Below are 25,961 nucleotides of genomic sequence, written 5' to 3' on the forward strand. Positions count from 1 at the left end.
TATTTAATATCGAAGGATCAGCCGGCGACCTTAATATCGGCTTGATGCGCACACAACTTGCCTTTCTAAGCTCTAAGCGAAATAGAGTCATTTTATGTTAATACAATTTGTTTCTTGTTATCTACAGATACGCATGTTCTTGAATTATTCATATACATATTTCATTTATATGGTGTTCATGCACGGTTAACTAATTTCATTGGGAGCTTATTGTATATTAATAGTAATCGTGGACACTATTTACGTAAATGAAAATTAGTTAGGTGATTGAGCCATGTTTACGACTTTCTTGCAAATACAGAGTACCGAGCATGTACCAAAGTTTTTTAAAAATTAATGACTTTGATACATAATAATTTATATGTATTAAGTTGGAAGTTTATTACATTTCGAACTGCTGAGTCCAAACCCTTTTCGTTATATAAGCAAATTTTCGTAAGTTTTTGCATTGTAGGTCACTCATTTTTTTAATACCAATAATTAACGTTTTCTTTCTCTCTTGAACTAAGATTAGAAATAAAATTTTAATAACCAACTTGGTAACTTTATTTACTTGGTTACTTGTATTGTAAATGACTTCGAAATTGTATTTAGAACATTTTATCGATACAAAATCTGTTTATTGTTTCAGACTGTTGCATGGCAATCATAACCGAAACATTTTGTAGATAAACACACTAATACGAATTTAAATTATGTAAAGGAATCTGTTGCGGGGTCAAATGAAAACACTCAATTAATTACTATTTACAATTTTATTAATGAGAACAAATAATTTACACAAAATAAACAAATCAAAGATTTTATTGCTCTACCAACTTTGTGGTTCCACTTGAAACAATAAATTGCCATTTGCTGCATTTTCATTTAGTTAAATTACAATTTATTATTTCAATCATCTTTTTCTTCATCGTTTCGATGTGATAAATCTATACAGTAGTGTTTTCACTAAATTCGTCGTGCAAAATAATGTCGATGTTTCACATCTGCCAGGCATCCCTTGATGGCCCACATTTCGCCATAAAAGCAATACTTTATAAAACCTTGGTATTGAAGGGTATAAACTTTTTGTACTTTAAAGTAAGTGCCTACATAAGTGTAGTAAAAATATTTGCTAACATTTTTATTTTCGCTAGATTATTTCACGTGATAAGTACCTACTACATATTTAAAATTAAAATAGTACTAACTTATAAATTCCTTTCATCAGTCATTGAGTTTACAATATTGTAGTTTATTAGTCAAAAGTGAACACTATTGAATTTTAAGAATTACTTTGAAACTAATACAATTGACACATTTACATAACTATTGTTTTTATTACTGACTAATTAAACATTCAAAATAAATTGCATTAAACAGGTTCAAAAAAGAGAACAAAAAAAATTAATAGTCAATAATTCATTTCTCCAATTGTGGTAGTGAGTATATTAAAAAACAATACACAGGGTAAAACCTAAACCAATAACTTATTTAGATATTTTAGGTAGCATTCATATATTTTATGATTAAAACCAAGTTAACCAATTAACAAAAAAATTTTAAATAAATAAAATAATTATAAGTAGACATTCCTTAGATAGTTAAAATAATTTTAATGATTTTATTAGCAAATATTTTAGCAAATGAATGAGTCCAGCCCTGGTGCTGCTAAATCATGTAAAAGGTGAATGAAGTTGCATTTCATCACATTATATTTTAAGATTTAGATTTTTTATACTAATCAACACTAATTAACAATTAGTTTGTTTTCATTTTTATATTAAAGAAACCCTGTGCATAAAAATCGTAATTTTTTTGTGAATCCCAACTGAATACTATCGTTTATACTAGTACGAGATCCGGATGCAGGATCAGTGCGTTCATCGGTTTTTTGCTGAAAACCGAATTTTTATGTATAGGTATGTATTTATAATTAGGAGAATATATATCGACTAGGTTGCCAGTCAAAATTTGGCCGCAAGCATGTTTACACTCAACCTTAAATATTCAACATCTTTAACAGCCGGCAACCCTTATTTGCGGCCGGATTTAATTAGGCAATCATATATGATAATAAATAGAAAAAAAATAGCTTTAATTTGATATATGATTCATAAATGTGCGTTATGAACGTAAAAATGAATCGAAATCATACCTGTTCGCACCAGGCTGCCAAGATGTTGCGGCCAGGTGAAAAGCGGCAACCGTGATTTTTTAGAATTTTTATATCATTTGACGTGATGTAGACTACATTTTATTCAAAAAACAAGTGAACGAATTTTTTTCCCAAAAACCGATTAGAAAAATTTTAATTAAACATGCTTGCGGCCAAATTTTGACTGGCAACCTAGTCGATATATATTCTCCTAATTATAAATATACATAAAAATTCGGTTTTCAGCAAAAAACCGATGAACGCACTGATCCTGCGGTGGGATCTTAGACTATACCACACTCACTCTGCAAAGAGTACACAAAACATTATAACTACTGTGATGTAAAAAAACGTCCAAACACTGTATACTAAATTTATTTGTTAATTACAGAAAACTGTCAAACAATAGTCAAACTATATACACAGTCATACCGTTACAATATACACACATTATCCTGGGTCCACGGGCACTTGACACTTGCACTATGCACTAACACTTTACACTTGCACTGTACACTGTCACTATCACTCGCTATAAGTACACGTCAGGATGTAGAACTGTTCGTGCTCGGCCATGGTGAGCTTGCTGAGGTACTTGGTGAAGGAGGCCGCCCCCGCGTCGCAGTACACGAGGTTGAGCGCGTTGTGCACGGGCGGCACGGTGACCAGGGCTTCTCCCCCGGGCGCCTCGCCCTCCGCCTCCTCGGGCGCCACGTACACGGTCTGCCCGCCGCACAGCGGGTGCTCCGGCACGCCCAGGTACAGCGTCGCCTCCAGACGCGGCTCTTGGTACTGCTCGCGCGTGGGGAGCAGCTGCAATATATGCAAACATTTATTGTAAGTGTTCGGTTTGTCAAGAAATATACACATAATATATTGAATGAGAGTGATATTATGTAAGTACACATAAATTGTAGATGCAGTTACAAATTTACAAACAAATAGAATATGCATAATATGGCTTAATTTTTTATCTTCAAAATATTTTGTTACAGGATTTTAATTAATTGACAAATATTCAAAAAATTTACATATTATACAAAACATGACAGCATTTTGTAATCATCAAATGGCAAATAAAAAAGCGGCTAACGGTAAAGTTGCCCCTGGTCCAGCGCTGCAGCTCGAGGCGGCAGTAGGCGGTGAGCGCCAGGTCGGTGCAGTCGGCCAGCAGGCGCGCCCACGCGGCCGAGCCCGCCAGCCGCGCCAGCGCGCGCACCGCGTGCCCCTCCACGGCTGCCACTGCCCCAGCTGCCCCCGCTGCCCCATCCCCCTCACTGGCTGCCCCCGCTGCCCCCTCTGCCCCCGCCCCGTCGTCCGCCTCGAGCCACGCAGGCGACACGCGCTCGTAGCGCCGCTGGTGCCGACCGTCACACGGCTCCCACGGGACGTCTAGAAAACAACACATTTTCATTATTGTACTGTACTTGCAACAACATACAGCAAAACATTAATTAATACACTGTAAATACGTTATAATTTAGAATCAGAGGGTAGATATAAATGAACGTATGTGAATGAATATGCTTGTTGTACGAAAATGTGCGTGCACACGGATTATGAACATTTTAATTTGTACCCGCCTCGTCAATACACAGCATTTTCCATCCGCGCATGCACCTGCTTATGGGTCGGTCTGTGTGCGCGTGTATATGTGCGTGTATGTGTGTGTGTGTGTGTGTGTGTGTACGTGTGAAACGCGCTAACATGTATGTGTGCTCACCGGGCGCCTGCAGCGCGTGGAGCAGCGCCTGCGCACGCGCGGGCTGCAGCAGGTCGCGCAGGCACACCTCGCTGGCGCGCTCCATCTGCGCCTGCACTTGCGCGCGCACGCGGGTCGACATGTACGTGCTGTCCACCCACTGCTGCAGTACCACCTGGAAACAAACACAACAAATTATTATTTATTTCATTTTAACACTGTGTTCTTAGCCATAGAATTCCAATCAATAATCTGATCTGATTAGAAAAAAATTATAAACAGAAGTTATTTTTGTGCAAAATAAGCAAAAAAACTATATAAATATGAAATCAAGCCATGCGAGGTAGAATACTCACAAGTTTAGAGTGCAGTCGCTGCTTGGTGAATGTGTCGGGCAGCGGGCGCTCGGGCGGCGGCGCGGGCCCGTGGAACCAACCGTTGATTGATAACCGTGGCAGCTCCATCGACAGCACTTCGCCCACCTGCATAAAATATAAACAAGCAAAAATTACAAATAACAAAAACTGAAAAATTTAAATGCTAAATTACGCGTATAACTATACTGCACAACAATTACAATAATTGAAATTTCCATTAACCACCATTAGTAAATTATGAATTATAACCTTTTGATACTCAATGAAATCTTTTCTTTTCCATAGAAAAAAGTATCATAGTTACCATCATTAGGTTTATAGCACAAAAATAATAATATAACTGCTTACGCACCTGGTGAAAGGACTCCTTGCCGACTTGGAAGAAGGCCAGCATGTTATTAGCGGGGTAGACTCTCCGCGCGACATCTAGCGGCGCGCCGGCCGCGTCCCGCGCGAACAGTTCCAGCGCGCCGCCCATTGCGGCCGACCAGCCGCTCCACGACCCGCTCTGTGACCATTCAATACAATTCACTTGGACATGGGCGTAGCTAGCCATGGGCATAGGGTGGGGCAATAATAAAAAAAAACCGGCCAAGCGCGAGTCGGACCCGCGCACCGAGGGCTCCGAACAAACCTACTTTATATTAAGTTGTAACTCTAAAATGTATGTTTGAGCAATTTTTCCTTTATCTGTGCTATATGATATTGCTATAACCAAAATTCAAGACTCTGTGTTCATGGGAAGGACCCTGAAGGTTTTGATTCCCTTGCGAATTTCGAAATTTGGGAAAATTTTCAGCATTTACGGCTGTATCTTTTGATTGCGTTGGCTTATAGGTTTATTTTTTTCACAGCATCAAGGGAGTTTTAAGTATAATATCAGCTTGATACCCTCACGCGTTCCTGAGAAAAAGGGTGTTGACATACAGACAGACGGACAACAAAGTGATCCTATAATTAACCGGGATATGACCTCGGGTATAGTTGCTAGTTGCATATTATTTTTAGGGTTCCGAACCTCAAAAGGAAAAAAACGTAACCCCACTTTGTTGTCCGTCTGGCTATCTGTCTAAAAATACCTTTTTTCCCAGGAACGCGTGGCGGTATCATGCTGAAATTAATAAACCAACACAATCAAAAGATACAGCCGTTTATGTTGCAAATTTTTTATCACTATATTATATAGTTTATCTTTATATAAATGCAACATGTATATGATTATTAATTTAATTTTACCATAAAATATACTAATCATGTCTATGTAAATGGAAAATTGAATCATTTTAAATGGTAGACATAACTCAGTAAATAAAGCATTCAACCTCGCACTTCCGATCCAATTTAATTTTTGTTATAGGTTAAGGGTCACATATTGACCATAAAAACAAAATGCTGATAGATCCAGGTGGATCTCGCAATCTTTTAGTTTTTGGCCGATATATCGAAAACTAACCACTTTAGGTCAAAAGGTATTTATATGTACTTTTTTGTAGAAAGTAAAATTTCGCATCTGTAAACTTTTTTTTTAATTTCTGTTTACGGCTTATGGCCTATATTAATCGCAATCTTAAAGAACAGTTTTTGGCCGATATCTCGGAAACTATCCACTTTAAGGCAAAAGTTATTTTGAGTTTTTTGTAGAAAGTAAAATTTTGCATCTTTTATACCTTGTAAACTTTTTTGTAAAACTTTTCGTTTATGATTTATGGCCTATATAATGAACCACATCCGTAAAAAACCTTTTGGCTTACCACGTCACCCACCAAGCGCCGGCATTTCTACATTAATTAATGTTCTAAAACTAAAAAAATATGGGCACTAGAAAAAAAATTCAAGTTGTAGAGAATAAAGTGATCTAAAAATTGATAGATGCATAATTAATCCAATATTTTACGAGTTACTAGCTGAAAACGATAAACCGGTTCATTAAATAGGCCATAAATCATAAACGGAAAGTTTTAGAAAAAAGTTTACAGGGTATAAAAGATGCAAAATTTTACTCTTTACAAAAAAGTTGAAATAACTTTTGCCTTAAAGTGGATAGTTTCCGAGATATCGGCCAAAAACTGTTCCTTAAGATTGCGAGCGAAGCTCCACCCGGATCTGTCAGTATTTTGTGTTGATATGGTCAGTAAGTGACCCTTTACGTTACACAAAAGTGAAATTGGATCGGAAATTTAGTGAATTTGGCCAAATAAAAACAGCTTCATTTAGTGTATTACACACTACTTTTTCTGTCTCCAAAGTTCATATTATCATGTGACATAGAATCGCATGCTTTTTGTTTAGATCTCATTTTTTGCGTCGACTGACAACTCTCGAGTGTGAATTTTTTAACGGATATTAAGTTTTGTAGTCAGTACCTAGATAATTAAGTTTTTTAAATTTGGCTAGGTACCTTCCAGGTCCGAGCCAGGGTGGGGCAAGCGCCCCACCCTGCCCCACCGTGGCTACGCCCATGCACTTGGATGAATAATACAATCTTTATTAAATGGGATTGTACAAGTATAACATAACAATAAGTGTTATAAATTGTATAATTTATAATATTTATTATTTAGTAATATAGCCTATTTTTTAAAGTGAAACTTTTATTACATCGTCTCAAACTTTTTGGTCTGTGTAGCGCATGTCGCGTAACAGTCGGCTGCCGAGTAGGTATAAAGCAGTGTTCGGAACCGTTCGAACAGTTTCACTTTTACCGTGGTTTCATAAAACCACACAACATTTTTTTTTAAAAGCTAATTTTTTAAATTGCTATTTTTTAAAGATAATTTAGGAACATCATTATTAGGGAACACATTAGTATAAGAAAAATCGGAAATCTCTTTGTTGTTTGGGAAAGAATATTCTGGGTGAGGGCAGGTATAATACCTTATGATTACTGTCATCTCCTCCGTTCTGTAGCGAGTACTGTTTGTGCGGCGGCTGCCACGGCGCAAGGTAGAGGATGAAGGCCACACGCCGGTCCGTCAGTCTGTCGTCATGGATCAGCAGGTGGTCCCCAGGACCGTATAGTGAGCAGGACGCTGAAACACCTTCCAGTTCTATGCCCGTCACTTGCGACACCTGGAATAAGAAATGATCTTGAGGATAAACATTTTAAGTTTAAATATTTAATTTACTGTATGTAGCTTTTTAGTTGTAGTAAAACAATAAATATTCAAAATGCCTCTGAATGTCTTTCATTCATACCTATAACGCATCATGCTTTATTAGCATGATGGCCACAAACAAACCAACAAAAAAAACTCATCAGAATAGAGTATGCAGTGCATTCTATTGAATGCCATTTCACAATGTTCACTGTGACTTGATTGAGATTATAGATCTAACAAAAATAATGCATTTAATTGCAACAAAATGTTTCAGATCACAATTTTTTTTTACAAACTTACTGCTGCACTTTTAAAGATGCATGAATTTAAAAACATAAACTTACCCAACTCTTCAATTCAGTCTTTAGCAGCTCATAAATGCCTCTTATACTCCGCTGCCATGTGAGATTGGCAAGATCTGTTGTCTGGTGGAATTCATACAAGTCCATCTTTTTCCTTGTCCAATCTAATGTGTTCATATCGTCCACAATGTTATTTATAATCTCGGGATTGGCTAGGAAGTTGTGTAGTTGGCATAATTTGAATGGTTCACATGTAAGGGTCACCTCCTCACTGGTGTGGTCTTTGTCCTCGCTCCAGTGTGTGGTGAGCCTTTCTATTACATCTTGTCCCTGAAAAGTAAAAGGAGTTTATAAAACACTGCTTATCAATCAGCTTTTAAATATATGTTTTGTTGACATAGCACAATTTGATTTTACATATGAACTTAAAAAATTTATTATCATCATACATACCTTCAATGCAGGATTTATATTAGGGTCATCCATTCTATTGGCTCTAGGATTTAGATGTGCCTTTGTTGCTTTGGTTTCAAACTTATCCTTAACTACAATAGAGTCATCCTCCCATGGGGACTCCGAGTCTGAACTATAGTCTGACGATGACGACGATGATGATGTGTAGTCTGCGGGAATATCATCAAAAAAATGTAATTACTCAGATATTAATGTTTTACTTTACATTAGTTATGATAATACCTAAACAAAACATAAAAAATAGAAGGAACTGTAATATTTGGATTGATTTTTGGTTTCATAATGCCAAATACGAAAAAAAAATTCAAAATTCCCGCGTCGAAAACATCGCGGTCTTGGTTTGTTGTCACTGTCGCAAAACAAACTTTTCTCACCTCTTCGAATCCTTTTGACTTCATCAGCAGAAGCCTGGTAAGAATTAACTGCACAGACATCAGAATCATCACTTTCTGTATCAGATATTTCTATTACAGTATTCGAAAGTCGTCGCTTCGCGGCTTGCTGCTGTCCCGACGCGCCGGCGTCATTGGCATCATTTTCAAAACTCCGTTTCCCTGTAGAGCTGGAAGACGGCTCTTCACTATCGTTTCTAGGTGAACTCATATTGTCATAACAATACTACATAATACACAAACAAAAACCAAATTTAAAACTAATACGAATTTCCAAGCGACGCCTAACCTCAAAAATAATGTATTGACGTTATTTAAAGATGTTGCCAGTTGTTATTTACTAACTTCAATAGACCAATAGACCTTGACTACTTGGCCATGGCTTCATCAAAGATTTTTGAAGTGAAACTTCTTTATCGGGGTTGGACAAAAATTTTGTGCAACATTTTTGCGTTACGCCGTACGCGTGACATTTTTGCGTTACGCCGTACGCGTGACATTTTTGCGTTACGCCATACTCGTGACATTTTTAAGGTCATAAAGAAGTTTCACTTCTTACGTGTGTACTCTAGTACACGCATACATTTTTTTAAATATTTTCGCTAGAAGATTTTCAAAAGCTTCTTTTATTTTGTTAAATTATTTATAAATATACAGCGTTGAAAACATGAAGAAAACCCGCATAATTGGCCCCTGTTTCTTATTGAAAAACGGCTGAACGGATTTTTGAAGTGAAACTTCTTTATCGGGGTTGCAAAAAAATTTAGTGTAACATTTTTTCGTTACGCGCCATCTTGTTTTTATCCCTACGACGCGTGATTGACGTATTTCTGTAAAGTTGTTTAAAGTACCTAAAATATTTTTTTTAAAAATAAGGTCATAAAGAAGTTTCACTTCTTACGCGTGTACACTAGTACACGCACACATTTATTTTTTAACTTCTACAAGGTCACATGAAAAATGAATTTAAATATAAATGTAATGCCATAGAACCAACAAATCTAATTCAAATGAATTTAACATTAATACCTATAGATAAACAAGAAGCTTATTTATCTAATACACTGGAGATTGCACTATGAACATTAACTTGTAACAAGAAAATATGACGTTGAATGACGCCTGTATGTTTTTTTATCCCTTTCACACCTTGCCAAGTTAGGTGTGAAAGGGATAAAAAAACATACAGGCTGTGCTTACAGGCGTCATTCAACGTCATATTTTCTTGTTACAATTTAATGGTCATAGTGCAATCTCCAGTGTATTAGATATAAGCTTCTTGCCTATAAATTAATCACCCTATAATATTTTATTTGATTACGATATGTCAATCTTTCGCTTTCGCTTACACGTCACAGTTGCAGTGTTGACGGTGTCTGTGGACGTTGTGCTGTTTGTTGACACTTGACATAAACAGATGTTTGTGTTGTCGATTTGTCAATATCTAATTGAATTGAACATTGAACATAATATAATAAAATATAAAATAAATAAAGAAGATTGCTTTACTGCTAGTTTTATTTATAATATAGTCCGACTAATTGTTTGTCTCTGTGATTTTCTTTTATACATAATAATTTATAAACTACTCTCAATGTATAAAATGACCAAGGAACATCTTGAGAAACCACAATGCCAGTTCTTCGTTGTAAGAAAGAAGCGTTTATGTCGTATGACTGTACGACCAGGTAGAAATTATTGTGGCGAACATGAGCCGCAGCCGCGAACTGAAGAAGGTCAGGCAAGTGATATATTTTATTCATCTAATGATAACTTGTAGGTTAGATTTAAGAAGACTAATGGTAACAATATATTATGATTTAAGCAAGAAAAATAAAAAGTATTATGTTCTTTTAGGATGACACTCGAGTACCGTGTCCAAATGATCCAAAACAGTAAGTTTTAAAAGTCTTCTTATTTAAAAACATCCACAACAATACTAGATAATGTTGACTGATGTTTATAAAGAGAAAAGAAATTATTAATAATTCTACTACACTATTAAACTTGCAGCACCTGCTACGTGAGCAAGCTGGAGAAGCATCTTGCAATATGCAATGCTCGGCAGCAAGAAATTCCAGAGTACATAAAACATGATGTGAATGCTCCTCCTGAAACTGGACCTGAAAGAAAGCCACTCTCTCAAACATCTCTGATAAGCATTATGAAACTCATTGATAAAGTCAATTATTTATATGAAAGTGAGTGAAAATAAATGATGTCTTGGTTTTGTGTAAAACTAATAGTTTTATATGAACTATATATACCTAGCAATAGTTTTTTGTAAACCATAATATTTAAGAATTTAATATTTTGAGCAGAATTTAATTTTTGTTTTGCTATAAAGTATAGATTCATTTATTCAAAACATCTAAAAATCTGTCCAAATACTTTTCAATACATTATTCCTATCAATATTTCATATGAAATATTTTCAGAGCACATTAAAGATGAAATAGAAACACTATCAGAGAGAGATATCCACACAGCAGTGCAAGAGGAGTGGCAGACAGACGGACGCACAGAGAGCTCTCTGCGTCACTTGCGCCAGGCCTCCCGACTTATGTACCTCATTGAAAATGAATCTCTAGTGCATGATAACACTTGCTATGTTGAACTTGGTGCTGGAAAAGGTATATTGCAGAATACATACTGAAACTTTTCAACTTTATAATAAAATAATATGAATCCTATTAAGAAAACAATAAGGACCAAATTCTAAAACATACCTACTAACAGCACAGTTTTTAAAATAAATTTCTGTTATGATCTCTATAACGAGAAAGCATATACAATTTGCCAATACCCATTTATTTGTGACTAAGAAGTTCAATTTCACTAAAATCCAACCAGTATTAGTAATCAAAATAATTGAATCCTTCAGGTCACCTATCATATTTCGCGTGGCAGGCGTGGTGCTCGCCGCCGAGCCGCAGTCGCGTGCTGCTCGTCGAACGCGCCGCACTCAGACATAAACGGGATAACAAAATACGAGATGTCCTATTGAATCAAACTAATGAGAAACCTGTTCAAAATGTTGTTAACAATGCAGACCATAATATGGATAATCAAAATCAAGTTGATAATGAGCAAGTAAGGAATATTGAAAGCAAACTAGAGGAAAAAAGCAATATTGAAAATGGAAATCTAACTGGAGAGAGTTCAATTATAAATGTTGAAAATAATTCAACAGACAATTTATCATTTAGATTGAGAGCAGATTTGGCTCACTTAGTGCTAAATGCCGTGCCTGCTGTGAAGTTGTGTGATGCAGTTGTGGGTTTTGCTAAACATCTATGTGGAGTTGCAACAGGTATATAATTTACGATCTTAAAAATCATTATTTATCATATTAACCTACAAGTATTTTTCCTACTACATACTTAACATACATATAAGGAATCTTACATTTTTTTATTATAATTAGAGGAATTGTAAATTAATAAATATATTCCCATCCTCAAAACTGGATTATCATATTAGTTTGAAATGGTTAATTACCCCATCCTTCCCCAGATTTCTCATTGCGTTGTCTGACTGCACCGGGCTCGCTCGACAAGGTGCGCGGGATCGTACTGGCGACGTGCTGCCATCATAGATGCGTGCGCGGCGCTTATGTAGCCAACCACCAACTTGCGGTACTTTTTTTATAATATCTAAATTTAAACATTTAATTTTAAACACTAGTTAAATGTAATAGAAAGATTAAATCGATCTAAGCATCTAATAAATTAGTACTAGGTAGTCTATGTCAGGAAATCTATATGATGTGATGAAATTAAATATGTTTTTTTTTCAGGAGTTGGGTGTAGATGCTGATGATTTCAATGTTATTCTTGGCGTGGTATCGTGGGCAACATGCGGGGACGGAAGAAGCCGGGACAAGAAACTAGACTCGAGCCCTGACGAAGAAAATAAACCCCTCAATAGTGATGATTTAGTAAAAGAAGTGGGAACCAAATATTTAGGACTGTCCCGCGAAGCTCGGGAGGAAGTGGGTCGCCGGGCCAAAGCGTTGCTGGATTGGGGACGCGTCCTGTATCTCAGGGGCTGCGGCTTCGATGCTCGACTCGCGTATTACGTCCACAGTTCCGTTTCACTCGAAAACGTTTGCATCATAGCCAAAAAATAATAAAACATGAAATGCAAATATAATGTTTTATTTTATAATAAAATTATTTATTAAATCTATACACAATATATAACCGTGTTACAGAAATGCCAAAGTATTCACAATGTTTTACATACACATTTATGATAATGGAAGAAAGCATAAAGTGTAGCCACATTACACCAAATAATAAACTTACTAAATAACCTATAAAGTAAATGATTGTAACAAACAAAAATAAACAAGGTCTTATGAAATCGTAAAAATAACATTAAATCAATATAATGGCTAAAAATATTCAAATTTTATGTAAATGCTAGAGATGACCAAAAAAAAAAAGATGTCTAATGGGAAATAAAGATGAAAATATGGCCATACAAGAATTTTCCTTGCTATAAAAATCTTATGAACATATTAAATACGCAATACCAAATACAAAGACACCGTTCATCTCGTAACTACTCATCGCCATACATCGTGTATTTTGAATTATTCTAAATGGATACAGCATTATCCAAGTAATTACAATATTATGCTTATTGTCAAGCCGTTGGAAACAAACGCCTTAATTCTAGCCTTGTGCTACATCACCAGTTATTTTAGATCAATCTCATGCCTAATGCCTCATCTTACAATTTGTCTAACTAGCAAATTTATTTAAAAAGGATCGACTCCAATTAATTACTAAGTGCTTATATGGTGTATAATATTGATTAGCATTTTTATTTGAAAACCGTTTTATGTTTAAGGCGAAACCGAAAGCAGTGTAATTTACACATTTAACAAATTAATATTACATATTTTATAATGATACTTGTAAATTGGAAAATTAAGTGAAGTACCATAACCATCACAGAAGCAATTCTTCATTCAACATTTAGCATGGACAAATGACAATTTTCTTTACCAGCAAGTTAGAATTAACCTTCGCTAAGTAGAAGAATTATTCAAAACCTAGAACCAATTACTTAAAATACTCGAGCCCCTAATATACCATAGATAATGAATAAATAGGATCTCTATTGAATATATCTGGCCAACTATACTCTACAATTACGTGCCCGCTAGCTGTGACTGTACAAACCCTACAATATTAATACCATATATTACAATATTGTACATAATTAATGAATTCTATAACCTTACTTATTGTTCATTATAATTGCCATTCAGTTATTTCTATTATAAATATAAATAAATTTATATATGTTTAATATAATATTTTATATAATCGTGGTCAAAATAAACACCAAAAAATTATTAGTATACCTGGCATAAGGTCAAAGTATAAGTGGCACATTTTTCAATATAGTGAAGTAATAAGAAGTTTTAGGAACAAAATAAAAATGAGAGAAATCCAGACAACAGTTTTGTTTGATTAGTCAAATACCTATAAGATAAATACACAAATGAACAAGGTATATAATGGGTATATACAGTTAATCATACCGAAATAATTTTAAGTTTAAATGAAAAATTTATTATGTACCAACATAGAAAAACCAATTTATTTAAATTTGTATCAAAGTTTAACAAGCCATAAACTTTAGTTATTTACAAATACATAGTAGAAATATTGGAATAGACAAAATAAGCAGTTTCGCTAGCTGGGTGGGTTATGGGTAACAGAAGCTAAAGCCTGTAACATTTTAACATTTGTCATATTTGCTGAGCGACAAACTCTACACTATTCATAAATAGTGGACATTGGCTAAATCCGTATTACAATCAATTAAAAAAAATCAATGACACTAGTTTACAATTATTTATTTAGTCATAATATTGTTATATTATTCATTTTGAAGATTGAGTCACTAAAAAAATTCTCACCATTGAGTCATCCATAAATCATACAAGAATGCACTTTCATTTTTAATTTGAACTTTTAATCACTAAACGAAAAATTTTGGAAATTTTACAAATCAGCCTTAGGCAAAAACGTGTAAACTAGTGCGTTAGTGTAACGTAGTCCGTGTGGGGCTTCTGGGGCCCCGTCTCCGTGTGGGGCTCTAGAGGCCCCGTCCCCGCGTGGGGCTCCGGTGGCCCCGGGGGCAGCGCGGATCAGTAACCGTATTTCTCTTGAATGGAGGAAACTACGCCGTTGGCGAGCGAAGATAAGCGACCAGCCACGCGCGTCACACCGAGACGGACTGACTCGCGAACCTGTATACGTAAAACAAATTATAAATATAGTATTTTGTCCTTTTTAGCTGAATTGAAATTATAATGACGGCTAATTTGTTCGTATTATTTGTAATTAAAAAAAATAAAATTAATAGGTAAATTTCTTACTCATTAATAGAAGATAATATAATTAAATACATAAGATTCAAGAAACACGTTTTTTTAATAATTATTGATTATTTTGCCGTCAAAATTGGATTTATGTATTATGTATATGTATACTTTTTACCTAATCTGCAGCTAGCTGCAGACTGTGTGTCTTTGATTTAATGTTATATTAATTGTTAGTGGTGGTTGCCTATAATTGTGACAGCACTATGTCTACGATTGTTATTACTTTAATGCTTTTATCTATGTATCAGTGTATGTCATGTTGGTGATCCTTAATGAAATAAATAAATAAATAAATTATCACAATATATACAGGGTGTCCCACTGTTGGTATACTAAGGGCCGATTTTTCAATGCCCAGATAAACAGCTAGATAGACTTTATTCTTCAGTTAACAAAATATTCAATTTTTCAATAGACGAATAGGACTTATCTATCGAATAACTACGTTTTTTGAGGAATAAATCTATTTGCCGCTCCAACGGCCAGATAGCGCGCTATTCGACGGTTAGGCGTTTGAGTTGACAACTGACGCGTCAAATTTGGGATATTTTCGTATGTCATAACATAGAGCGTAGAATTATTAACAATTAAACCTCTTTCTATATAATTATTATCAATTAAAATCATATTGAAATTGATGTTTTTGATAGTACTGATGACCATGCCATTGAAAATTTGCCGAACGCTGCCTTTAAGTATGTCGTTTCCATCGTAAAATATATAAATTGAAACACAAATTTAACCAAACTCTTTACTCGAATCAAAACAACAATCAACAATCATAGAAGACAAGTGCACTCCTGTCGTAAGTCATAATTGACGGTTGTTGACAAATTGCAAGAGTTGACTCTATCCCGCTCTAACCTGACTAATTTAATATGTTTGTTTCGCCACTCCGAGAGCAGAGCTGCCAATATGGAAATATTTGGTCAGATAGTTATTCATCAAATAAATCACGATTGAAAAATAGGCGAGCCGTTATGAGTTAGATAAATAATTGAATAAATCTATTTGAAAGGTAGTTATTAGACTGTTTATCTCGGGATTGAAAAATCGGCCCTAAGCCCAAAGGAGGTTATAGATTTGCATACGCTAAGTACGTAAAAAATACTTAAAAAATTCCAGACGCATTTTTTTTTCAAGTAGATGAATTCTTAAAACTCTATGTGTACACCCATAACAAGCAACCCGCCCAACTTTGTCACCAGCACTTGAGCTATCGTTTAATATTATGTTTTCATAGACAAAATGCTCACATTAGAGAAGCGGTATATTCCGGCTGCGCGAAGCTAGAGAAAAAAACATGGATTTTCAGGAAAAATTAAGCAAAAAATTTTTGACGTAATTTTGTTGTTTAAGTATTTTTTACGTGATCAGTGTATGCAAAACAACAAGTCTCTTCGCGCTTAGTATACCAATAGTGGGACACCCTGTATAGTAAGATAAGATCTATAGTTTTTGTCCAATCATATGACAAAGAAAAAACATTTTTTGTCTATAAAAATTCAACTCAAAACTTCAAAAGCTACTACGGCCAGCATACTATAGTTTCTTAGAGCAGCTTCTCCGCGCTGCAGTTTTGAAGTGTGACGCAATTCTTTTAAAAAATGGGTTCCAACTTGGAAATATTTCAACAACAAAGCAGGAATATCAAAGAAATCTTGCCACAGAAGTATCACTTCTGACACGTGTGTTCGGCACAGAGGCTTATTTTGATTGAAACATGAAGCAGCACGCACCTCGTCCAGGTCGGGCGCGGACACGGTGAAGCCGGGCGGCCGCTGCGGGCGCGAGCTGCCGAACATCTCCGCGGACGAGATGCTCGAGCTGCCCTCGAAGCGCGACATCGCCGACTCGCCGCCCGCCGTGCTGTCCTGTAACACACAACTCATTATTATAATATTGCCGTGGATTCATTGCAAACCCTTTTTGACGTGATAACGTCTTAGAAATCGATAGAGCCGGCTGCACGCACGGAAAAACATGACCCATGCGGCGTTACCTCGCTCTGAGGCGTTCCATGAAGGCTTGAAGTGCAAGCGAGAGCGCGGAACGAGCGACAAAGAAACACAATCGGACGTTGTCACGTTCTACTATCGTCAGTAAACCGACTTTACAGACAACCAATTTTTTTTTCTAATGAGTGTTCTTAGAACACTCTACAAATGTATTGACTACTATAAAAGGTACGGGCTAAGGAAAGGATTGAAGAGGTGAATAAAAAAAAGGAATCTATAAATTATTATCTTCAAAATCATAAATATTTTAGAGGTTTCTGGCGTAATGCGTAGCATATTGTGTGGTGTATTAAGTGTTGTATAAATTGTAGTGCGTTGTTGCGTGTTGTAACGTGTTATACAGCGTGTTGTAACGTGTTATACAGCGTGTTGTAACGTGTTATACAGCGTGTTGTAACGTGTTATACAGCACGTTGTTTATTTAGTGATAAAAGAATCTAAATATCACATCAATATACAATGCCAAAATAACAAAGACAGCAAGCACCAACCTGATCTCCAAAGAACTGCGCCGAGCTGATCGATTTAGCCGAACCGAACTTCTTGACTGCGGAATCATCATCATCAGCTTGTCTTCTGTTCCTGCGGGCGTGGCTAGCAGGGCTACCATAGTCCCTGGAGCTTCGATTATCTCTATAGTCTTTCGGGTCCTTGGAGTCCTTTACGCTGGAAGGTTCAGCGCTGAACATGGAACGAACTGGTCTAGCTGGTTCCGGCTCGATGGTCTCCCAGCCGTCGTTGGCCGGGCTGCTCGGCGTGCCCAGGTCGAGGGAACGGTTAAGGAATGGCTCGTTTCTAGAATTGTTAGAAATATAAAAAATTACATTTTATTAAATAGTTTTTAAAAAAAGTTAAGTTAAGCACATACTGATTTGATATTTTATTCAACAGTAATAAATAGGGTCTTTTTAACATGTAGGATTGCAAAATCCCACCTCGAAAAAAAATTCTATTAAAAACTGATGATAAGGAAATCTGTGCGTAAAATTTGTAAATTACCTTGAATGTGTAGTACTTTATCAGCAGTGACTATCTTCTTAATATATATATGAATCTCGTGTCACAATGTTTGTCCTCAATGGACTCCCGACTTAACCGATTATAATAAAATTCGCACACCATGTGCAGTTCGATCCAACTTGGGAGATAGGACAGTTTAAGCGGACCACTAGTGTAGTAATGTGTGCGGGTGCACTCACCGTATGCACGTGAAGGCGGCGGCGAAGTCGTCGATGTCGTGCTGCGGCTGCGGCCCGTCCTCCTGCTCGATGCTCTGCATCGCGTGCGTCGCGCTGTGCGACACGCCGCCCCTACACACACACGATAACAGATTATATTCAATTATACTAATTATTATTTATTTTTTACATTTTTGTCTGTTGTCTGAAGGCAATCTGTTTTCGAAACCTGACCAACCAAATTGGCCCTTATATTGTTTGGAACTTCCGAGAAAATGTTATTGTTAGCAGATTATACTTATGCATTCGTCACATTTTAGCATTGCTACAGATAATGTAGCAATTCCTGTCACCTGAATTGTTTGTTAAAATCAATAGCTAATTAAGTATGTGGTTGTTACAACTGTATCTGAAACAGCTTGTTTTGTGTGTCTATCTTTATTAAGTTTATATTTCACGTTTAGTTTCAAATGTGTGACAGCTCCTTTGTTGGTGTAACGGTTTATTTCATTTGCCATAGTTTGTTGCATATTACATTAAATTAAATTTATTTATTTTCTCATCATAAATAAACAATCAACACATACATTGTTAATCTATATGCATTTGTGAAAGACTGGTGCTCGCGATAAGTATAAAAAACGGGTCACCAGGCCCCCAAGCATTAAAAATCACATCTAGTATCACACATATTATCACGGCTAGCGACCTGTGCTGGCTGGCGGCGGCCATGCCGAGCCGCTCGTCGTCCCGGCGCGGGTGCGAGCGGTCCTGCAGCCGCAGAGACGCCACGCACTCCACCACCTCCTCTGCTGTCACTGAACGAGCTGCACTCGCTGACTGTGCACAAATTAATTATTATGTTATATTGATTAGCGAGCAAGGAAAACTGGAAGAAAACTTGTTCACAACAAAAAAATTGTGTAACATACAATAGTAATTTTTGTAGATAGCATTTTAACATAAAATGTTCAATGACACTGCAAGATTTTTAGAATATTAAAATATGAATTTAAATCACTAACCTTCGCTCATGGAGCTACTCAAAAAGAACTAGTCACAAACTCAAATTACTAACGAGTTGCCTGAGCGTCACAGCCCATACATGTTCTATGGAGATTCGCACACGACGCGACTAGTTACTAACTGGTGAGTAACGCGTTAGCAACAAATCACGCGCGACGCGTCGTGTCGGTCTCCACGCTACTGGTTTCCCGAGTTTCTTTGTTTTTTATGATAAAAATGAACGAGCAAACATTGACAAGTGACTGAAACCTTATAACTTGAGTAGCGTTGTATGCGAGATACAATTTGTAACTGGTTTGTAATCGTAATTACTGATTAGTTCAGTCATTTTTGAGTAGCTCCATGAGCGAAGGGCCTTAACATATTATTAATATAAAAATAAATCGCAAAATGTGTTGGTAAGCGCATAACTCGGGAACGGCTGAACCGATTTCGATAATTCTTTTTTTATTATATTCCTTGAAGTACGAGGATGGTTTTTATGTAGAGAAAACGAAAATATGTACCACGGGCGAAGCCGGGGCAGACCACTAGTTATTAATAACATTTCAAATGAAAATCTCACCTCCATTTTCAGTTTCTCAGCCATGATGGCTTCTCTCTCAATGTCATCAAAGTTTGCAGTCACTTTCTGTGCACCAAGGCCACCTTTGCGAGCTCCGAGCTAAAATGTGAAGATAGTCTTAAACCTTAAATAATATGGTAACCAACAACTGTAAATACTTATAAAATTTCAAAAATTATACAAATATATGTTGTAGAATCGCACCAAGCCAAAATAGCGGGTGGCTTCTACTACATTAGGGAAAATTACGTTAACACAAAATCGATGTTCAGAAATAGTGGGCAGCAAAAACAATGCACCACGTACCTTTGAGATGCTGCAGCACTCGATGAATTTGCGCCAATTATCCAATGCGATACACTTGTATTTTATTAAAAATAACCACTTTATCATAGTGTAAGATACTCACAGTTGTCCTTCTGGCGGGTTGTCTAGCGGCAGGTTTATTGTTTGCACCAGAGTTTGAGTTGGGCTCGCTCATACCCCACAGTCGAGCATCCTCACCAAGACTGTTGTTTACTGGAGCCACTACTGGATTTACCTGCAGTGTACAATTCTAGTTAAAAATACTTTTCAAGTATACAATAACTATTTATTTCAATCAAATCACATTAAGCCATACTCATTATAAATAATTATAATGAAAGTTAATAAATAGTGTTGATATTAGTAAATAAAACCACAAAGAACGTATAAATATTAATTCAACTATAATATTATGTAGATTATGAAAAAAAAAACAGCTCCAAGGTGAATATTAGGCAATTAATATTACAAAACAGTTAATGATGAAGTGTGATTCTGCCAATGTGTTTAGTGGCAGTGCCATGTTACCTGGCTGTCAGAGTTAGTGGGGGTATCACCATGCTCTGCAAACCAATCTACCTCCTTGCTTTCTTTGCTTTCCTTCACTTCTGGCGCTGCTGCATCTATGTGCAACTAAAATACAAAGAAAATAAAAGGTATTAAAATTTAACATTAAACAAACAAGTTGAAATTTAATAGATTCTTGCAAACAGTGAGTCTACTTACTTTAGTGCCATATGTTTTCATTGCCTGTTCCGACTGCGCACTTAATTTATCTTTGTACATTTGTGCAACTCGTGAACTGTACTTCTGACGGGCGTCGTCCGTCACCAGCCCATGAGTGCGGAAAAACTGCGTCTACAAAACAAAACAAATTGCGTTATGACTGATGAAATACTGTTGTAATGTTCGGAAACGTCTCGAGCTCGTACCGCATTGACGTTCCCGCCCAGCTGCATGTTTCTCAGCTGCTTCCATGTCCAGTTGGTGTCAAGTTGTGTGGAGCGCACGAAGGTGAGGTGCACTCCCAGGCTCCGGTGCACCGCGGAGCAGTCCAAGCAGATGAACACTCCGAACGTCACCGACGACCACGTAGGGTTCTTTGCATTGCAGTCGAAACATACCTGTAAATAGCAACATTGTGTATAACTATCACTGACACATAATAGAACTACACATAAACTTTTGAACAACACCCACTTTATTGGCAGGAATTGAACGTAATCTTTGAAAAACGGCTTCAATATCACTTTTACTAGGACCTCCGTCAGCCATTTTTGAGTTATTTGACGTTTTTAGTCGTGTTGTCAGTTCGTGTCACATTTTATTGACAAATAAAATTCATGGACAACAAGATAGATAAAATAGAATGACTAGAACAGCTTATAAAATTTTAATAATACTGATCATATGATATTAAAACTAAAACAAGACATATTGAAACTACAAGACTTTTATGCTTACAGGATTTTGAATGATCATTCACAACTTCATTATTATTACCAATACAGCTGTTCACGTGACACTTCACTTTTCCCAAAAACTATGGAAGCTAAATGGGAATTGGGAAGCTATGAGTTTCTCAAATCTCAATTTGAATATGAATTTTCATGGAATTTTCAATCGATTGAAGTGATTTTTTTTGTTCGATAGGAAATTGCAAGGGAAATTGTTGTCATTAAAGGTTTCAATCAGTTTCAATTTAGAATTTGGAGTAATTTGTAACTTCCTCCCCAGGAACATGGTGACCTTTTTTATGAAAGAAATATTTTCTCTTTACAAATTTAAATGGCTTTTAATTTTATTTAAGTATATAATATAATATATAATATAGCCTTTTATTCCTAAACATAGGGTTACAAGAGGTCCCTAAGTTCGGTGTGCCTTTTGGCATAGGCTTCCTCCAATTCTTTCCAATGTGACCTGTCCCTTGCTACTCTCATCCAAAATGGTCCCGCAGTCTGTTTCAAGTCATCTTCCCATCTTCTAACTTGGCGACCCCTGCTTCTTTTGCCGTCTCTTGGTAGCCAGAGGGTGACTTGCTTGCTCCATTTATTAATAGGATGGCGTAGCAAATGACCTGTCCATCTCCATTTTTGGGTGTCTATCCGGGTAAGTATGTCTGTGAGCTTGGTTCTTTTCCTTATGTCTGCGTTCCTGACTCTGTCTTTAATTTTCAGCCCAAGCATGCCTCGTTCCATGGCACGTGTACATTTTATAAGCTTCTCTCTGTGGTAGTGTGTTGTCGACCAGGTTTCGCAGCCATAAGAGAGAACTGGGAGAATACAAGTGTCGAACGTTTTCTTTTTTATATGATTGTCCAGCACCCTACTTTTCATTATTTCCTTCAACGACCAGTATTTCCTCCATCCTTGAGCTATTCGTCTGTTAATTTCTTTTGTCATGACATCTGAAGGGGAAATTATCTGTCCTAAGTAAATATATTCTTTGACATATTCAATCTTTTTGCCATCTACCATAACATCTAGTTCCCTAGAGTTTGACATCAATTTTGTTTTACTGGCATTGATTTCCAGACCAACTTCTCTGCTTGCATCTGCAAGGCTCTGCATCATTAGTTGTATCGCTGCAGGATCTTCTTCTAGAAGCACCAGATCATCGGCGAATCTTAGGTGATTTAGGTGAGCTCCATTAATGTTCACGCCTAAGTGGTCCCAGTTAAGCTGTCTGAAGATGTGCTCGAGTACAGCGTTAAATAACGTAGGAGAGAGAGGGTCGCCTTGGCGCACGCCCTTTTCAACAGGAAATGGCTCTCCTGTTGATTCCAGTTTAATGCAGGCTTTGCTAGATGCGTACAAACTGTTAAGCAATTCTATATAACTACTCTGGACTTTTATTTAAGTAATAGCCACTAATAATGTATGGCGTGTAGGGGTCACCAATGTAGGGGCTTAATAAAAGATCAATAACTACGCAAAGGTTATATTTAGTTAACTACATACATATATTAATTATTCGTATGTAATTAATATTCGACCTAATGCGACCCACCCGCGTCCCGACAAGCCCGTGACTGTCTAATGTCTATGCATAACGCACAAACTGTTTATATACGAGTTAGAGAGCCGTGTGATCGGTGTGAACCGTAGAGTGAGAATGAACCATAGAGGAGGCACTAAAATGACAAGTAATGCGTGAGAGAAATACACTTATGACTATAAAGCTAAGAGCAAGCGAGACAGAAACATTGTTTTTTGTTTCTCTCATGTTATGCGATTTCTTTTGTTGGGGACAAAGGCAGTTTGTCCCAAACAAGCGGCTACAGTCCATTGTTTTGCTAGTTTTCTGTTTTTTCTCGCTGTTAAGTGACTTCAAAGTTTAATAAACGTTGACAGTGATCTGTTTTAATCCGACTTTAAGTGAAAATATGGTGCGTTGTAGTGTGATTGGTTGTAAAAATCGGCCGGAACGAAGATTACCAAATATTACCTTTCACACGTAAGTAAACTTATTTGAAGTATATTGTTTTATAGAACTGGATATAGTTGATACATTTTCATTAACTCTAATGTGAAATTATCTACAAATATATAATATTTTCATCGAAATAGACGTAAACATTTTTTTGTGTTATCCGACTAAATTACGAAGTGTTCTTGTTGTTCAGGACGCCATTTGTTTTTACGTAGTTTCAAATTTATGGTATAATCATGTGATTAACATTAGGGATACCAGTACAGGGTAAAATTTTCCCCAAAATCGTGAAATGTTTTTTTAATATTAAATATGTTTTTTAGGTTTCCAAAAGAAACAAGTACATTAAACAGATGGATTCGAGCTACCGGAAGGAAGAACTGGTTACCAGGAAAAAGTCACAGAATATGTTCTATACATTTTGAGTCGCGTTATTTTCGAAAAACGAAAAAAAAAACCTATTTGATGCCCAATGCAATTCCAACACTTTTTACAACAGTGAGTAATTTTTGTGATGCATTTAGTTTGGATTTAAATGTTGTAGTTTAAATATTCATAGACCGATTTTGTTGCTACGTCTACATAATAAACAAAACAAGTTATTAATTTATTTTTATAGGGGTATATTTTCTATTTATACTAAATCAAATTTTATTTTTTTAGGATATTATTGTTGAGCGACTGAGTACTGCCCAACAATCAAAAGTCCATGGACCAGGTCTTAAGGTAAATTAATAATTCCATTGCACTTTCCCACGAGCAACAACACTGCACTATTTTAGAACTGCACGACATACCGTGGAGAGGAAGTTTATGAGGTGTTGTTGTGTATGTACACGGCTCATATGAATGTGTGAAGCCTGGATTAGTCACCGGTTTTTTACACCTTTTATTTTGTACATGGATGTTCTTAGTATTATCTGATTCAACTAACTTAATCTTTTCAGGATGTTGTTGAGCTACCTAATACAAGAGAACAGGCGAAAACCCCTGAACCAAGTCTTGAGGTAAATTGATTATATTATAAAATTATGGTGAAATATATATCTATACTAATATTATAAAGCTGAAGAGTTTGTTTGTTTGTTTCAACGCACTAATCTCAGGAACTACTGGTCCAATTTGAGAATTTCTTTCGGTGTTAGATAGCCCATTTATCGAGGAAGGCTTTAGGCTATATATTATCTCAACAGACCAACAGGAGCGGAGCAATGCGGGTGAAACCGCGGGACATAGCTAGTTAGTAATAATTTCATTTGGGTACATTTTGTACATTTATGTTATTTGAATTTTCTGGTTTACCGAAGTTAAACTTTATCTTTACAGGATATTATTGAGCTACCTAGTACTAGCAAACAGTCGAAAGCCCCTGAACCAAGTTTTGAGGTATATCATTATTTCATATACAACAATAAATTAATGAATGAATACATTTATTTCTGAAACAATGAAGTAGAGTATAGTAATAATTTCATCACGCCGGTGCCAGCGCATGGTGACAGCGCTTGTGGCCGATCACGGGGCCAGGAGCAGGAGCCGCCGTTGTGAAACTATATAGTGCTCGCGCAATAACTAAAACCGTAGCAAATGTTAAAGAACAGCCGAAGTGATATCTTTAATGGCGTATAGGAAATGTTGCCACAGCGTGGTTTTATAGCGTGACCAAAAAATATATTTTGAAGAGTTACCGTGGGAGCACTGTAACTGTTTAGAGTTATTTGTATAAGTAGTATATTTTGTCTTATTTAGGTACATCTGTGTGGTCTTATATTTTTTAAAATTGTAAAATTATTTAAGTTGGAAAAGGAATCAAATCTACTATAATTGTGAGGGGAATCTAAAGCCTGTAACATAGTTTTGAAGTTTGAACTAATACATGCTTTAATTTCCCCAAATATATAAACTGTATTATTTTAATACTTTTTCGAAGCGATTTTAACCAATACAGCATTAATACTTAACCAATTAAATACCTTGAATACATTGTTCATTTGATATAGATATACAAGGTGAAAGGTAAGACATTTGAAAAATTTAGACAGGAGCTTCTACTCATGAAACTGAACAACTTTTGTTCTACAACTTTGCTGAATTTGTAAAAAAAAATTGGACTTTGTAAGGAAACTTCGCTAATCAGCTGACAGATTTCCATACAAAGTCCAAATTTTTTTCTATATAATATAAATAGATATTATAATTATATATAATAATTATATAATAAGATATAATATAAACTACCTTATGTCCGATTTATTCCAGATATTGATGCATGCCAAAAAGGAGGACTAGGCCTACTGGGGATACCTCTTTAAAAAAAACGCACCTAAGGTTCTTACCTCACAGGTGGTGTGGAAAAAGAACCAATACAATACAACAGTGAATATATATATATATACTAGCGGTCCGCCCCGGCTTCGCCCGTGGTACATATTTCGCAATAAAAGGTTGTGCCAAATTTCATCAAAATCGGCCCAGTAGTTTATGCGTGAAAACCATACATACATACATACATACAAACCTTTCCTCTTTATAATATTAGTAT

At 36.2% G+C, this 25,961-nt stretch overlaps 4 protein-coding genes across 5 annotated transcripts; 2 read left to right on the plus strand and 2 right to left on the minus strand.

The window, feature by feature from the left end:
* Positions 1-744: 744 nt before the first annotated feature.
* Positions 745-8,826, minus strand: sud1 (Prolyl 3-hydroxylase sud1). Its single transcript, XM_090116787.1, has 9 exons — positions 8,465-8,826; positions 8,070-8,239; positions 7,659-7,946; positions 7,091-7,285; positions 4,569-4,724; positions 4,196-4,321; positions 3,861-4,014; positions 3,231-3,529; positions 745-2,950 (listed from the first exon to the last, which is right to left on the minus strand). Exons 1-9 carry the CDS (start codon positions 8,691-8,693, stop codon positions 2,663-2,665), a joined length of 1,905 nt encoding a protein of 634 aa, XP_089972913.1. The 5' UTR covers positions 8,694-8,826; the 3' UTR covers positions 745-2,662.
* Positions 8,827-9,830: 1,004 nt separating this feature from the next.
* Positions 9,831-12,633, plus strand: LOC149897359 (tRNA:m(4)X modification enzyme TRM13 homolog). 2 transcript variants are annotated; one of them, XM_090116594.1, is made up of 8 exons: positions 9,831-9,901; positions 10,015-10,223; positions 10,340-10,377; positions 10,496-10,683; positions 10,921-11,115; positions 11,367-11,795; positions 11,999-12,120; positions 12,282-12,633. In XM_090116594.1, exons 2-8 carry the CDS (start codon positions 10,077-10,079, stop codon positions 12,612-12,614), a joined length of 1,452 nt encoding a protein of 483 aa, XP_089972720.1. In that variant the 5' UTR covers positions 9,831-9,901; positions 10,015-10,076; the 3' UTR covers positions 12,615-12,633. The 2 variants fall into 2 exon arrangements, with proteins under 2 accessions (XP_089972720.1, XP_089972721.1); XM_090116595.1 differs by lacking the exon at positions 9,831-9,901 and having other exon boundaries at positions 9,908-10,218.
* Positions 12,627-21,316, minus strand: ArfGAP3 (ADP-ribosylation factor GTPase activating protein 3). Its single transcript, XM_090116592.1, has 11 exons — positions 21,185-21,316; positions 20,917-21,108; positions 20,711-20,842; positions 20,513-20,617; positions 20,088-20,219; positions 19,679-19,777; positions 18,797-18,927; positions 18,109-18,219; positions 17,401-17,704; positions 16,631-16,765; positions 12,627-14,756 (listed from the first exon to the last, which is right to left on the minus strand). Exons 1-11 carry the CDS (start codon positions 21,257-21,259, stop codon positions 14,655-14,657), a joined length of 1,518 nt encoding a protein of 505 aa, XP_089972718.1. The 5' UTR covers positions 21,260-21,316; the 3' UTR covers positions 12,627-14,654.
* A 1,785-nt stretch (positions 21,317-23,101) lies between these two features.
* On the plus strand, positions 23,102-25,318 carry LOC149897361 (THAP domain-containing protein 1 B-like). Its single transcript, XM_090116848.1, has 5 exons — positions 23,102-23,443; positions 23,743-23,917; positions 24,083-24,145; positions 24,367-24,426; positions 24,746-25,318. The coding sequence occupies exons 1-5, from the start codon at positions 23,373-23,375 to the stop codon at positions 24,860-24,862; spliced, it is 486 nt and encodes a 161-aa protein (XP_089972974.1). The 5' UTR covers positions 23,102-23,372; the 3' UTR covers positions 24,863-25,318.
* The last annotated feature ends 643 nt before the right edge of the window (positions 25,319-25,961 follow it).

The sequence above is a fragment of the Colias eurytheme genome, chromosome 26 (assembly GCF_061535395.1).
Source record: "Colias eurytheme isolate Ceu_HAF_F1 chromosome 26, ilColEury1 Martin Lab GWU primary, whole genome shotgun sequence".
Taxonomy (NCBI): domain Eukaryota; kingdom Metazoa; phylum Arthropoda; class Insecta; order Lepidoptera; family Pieridae; genus Colias; species Colias eurytheme.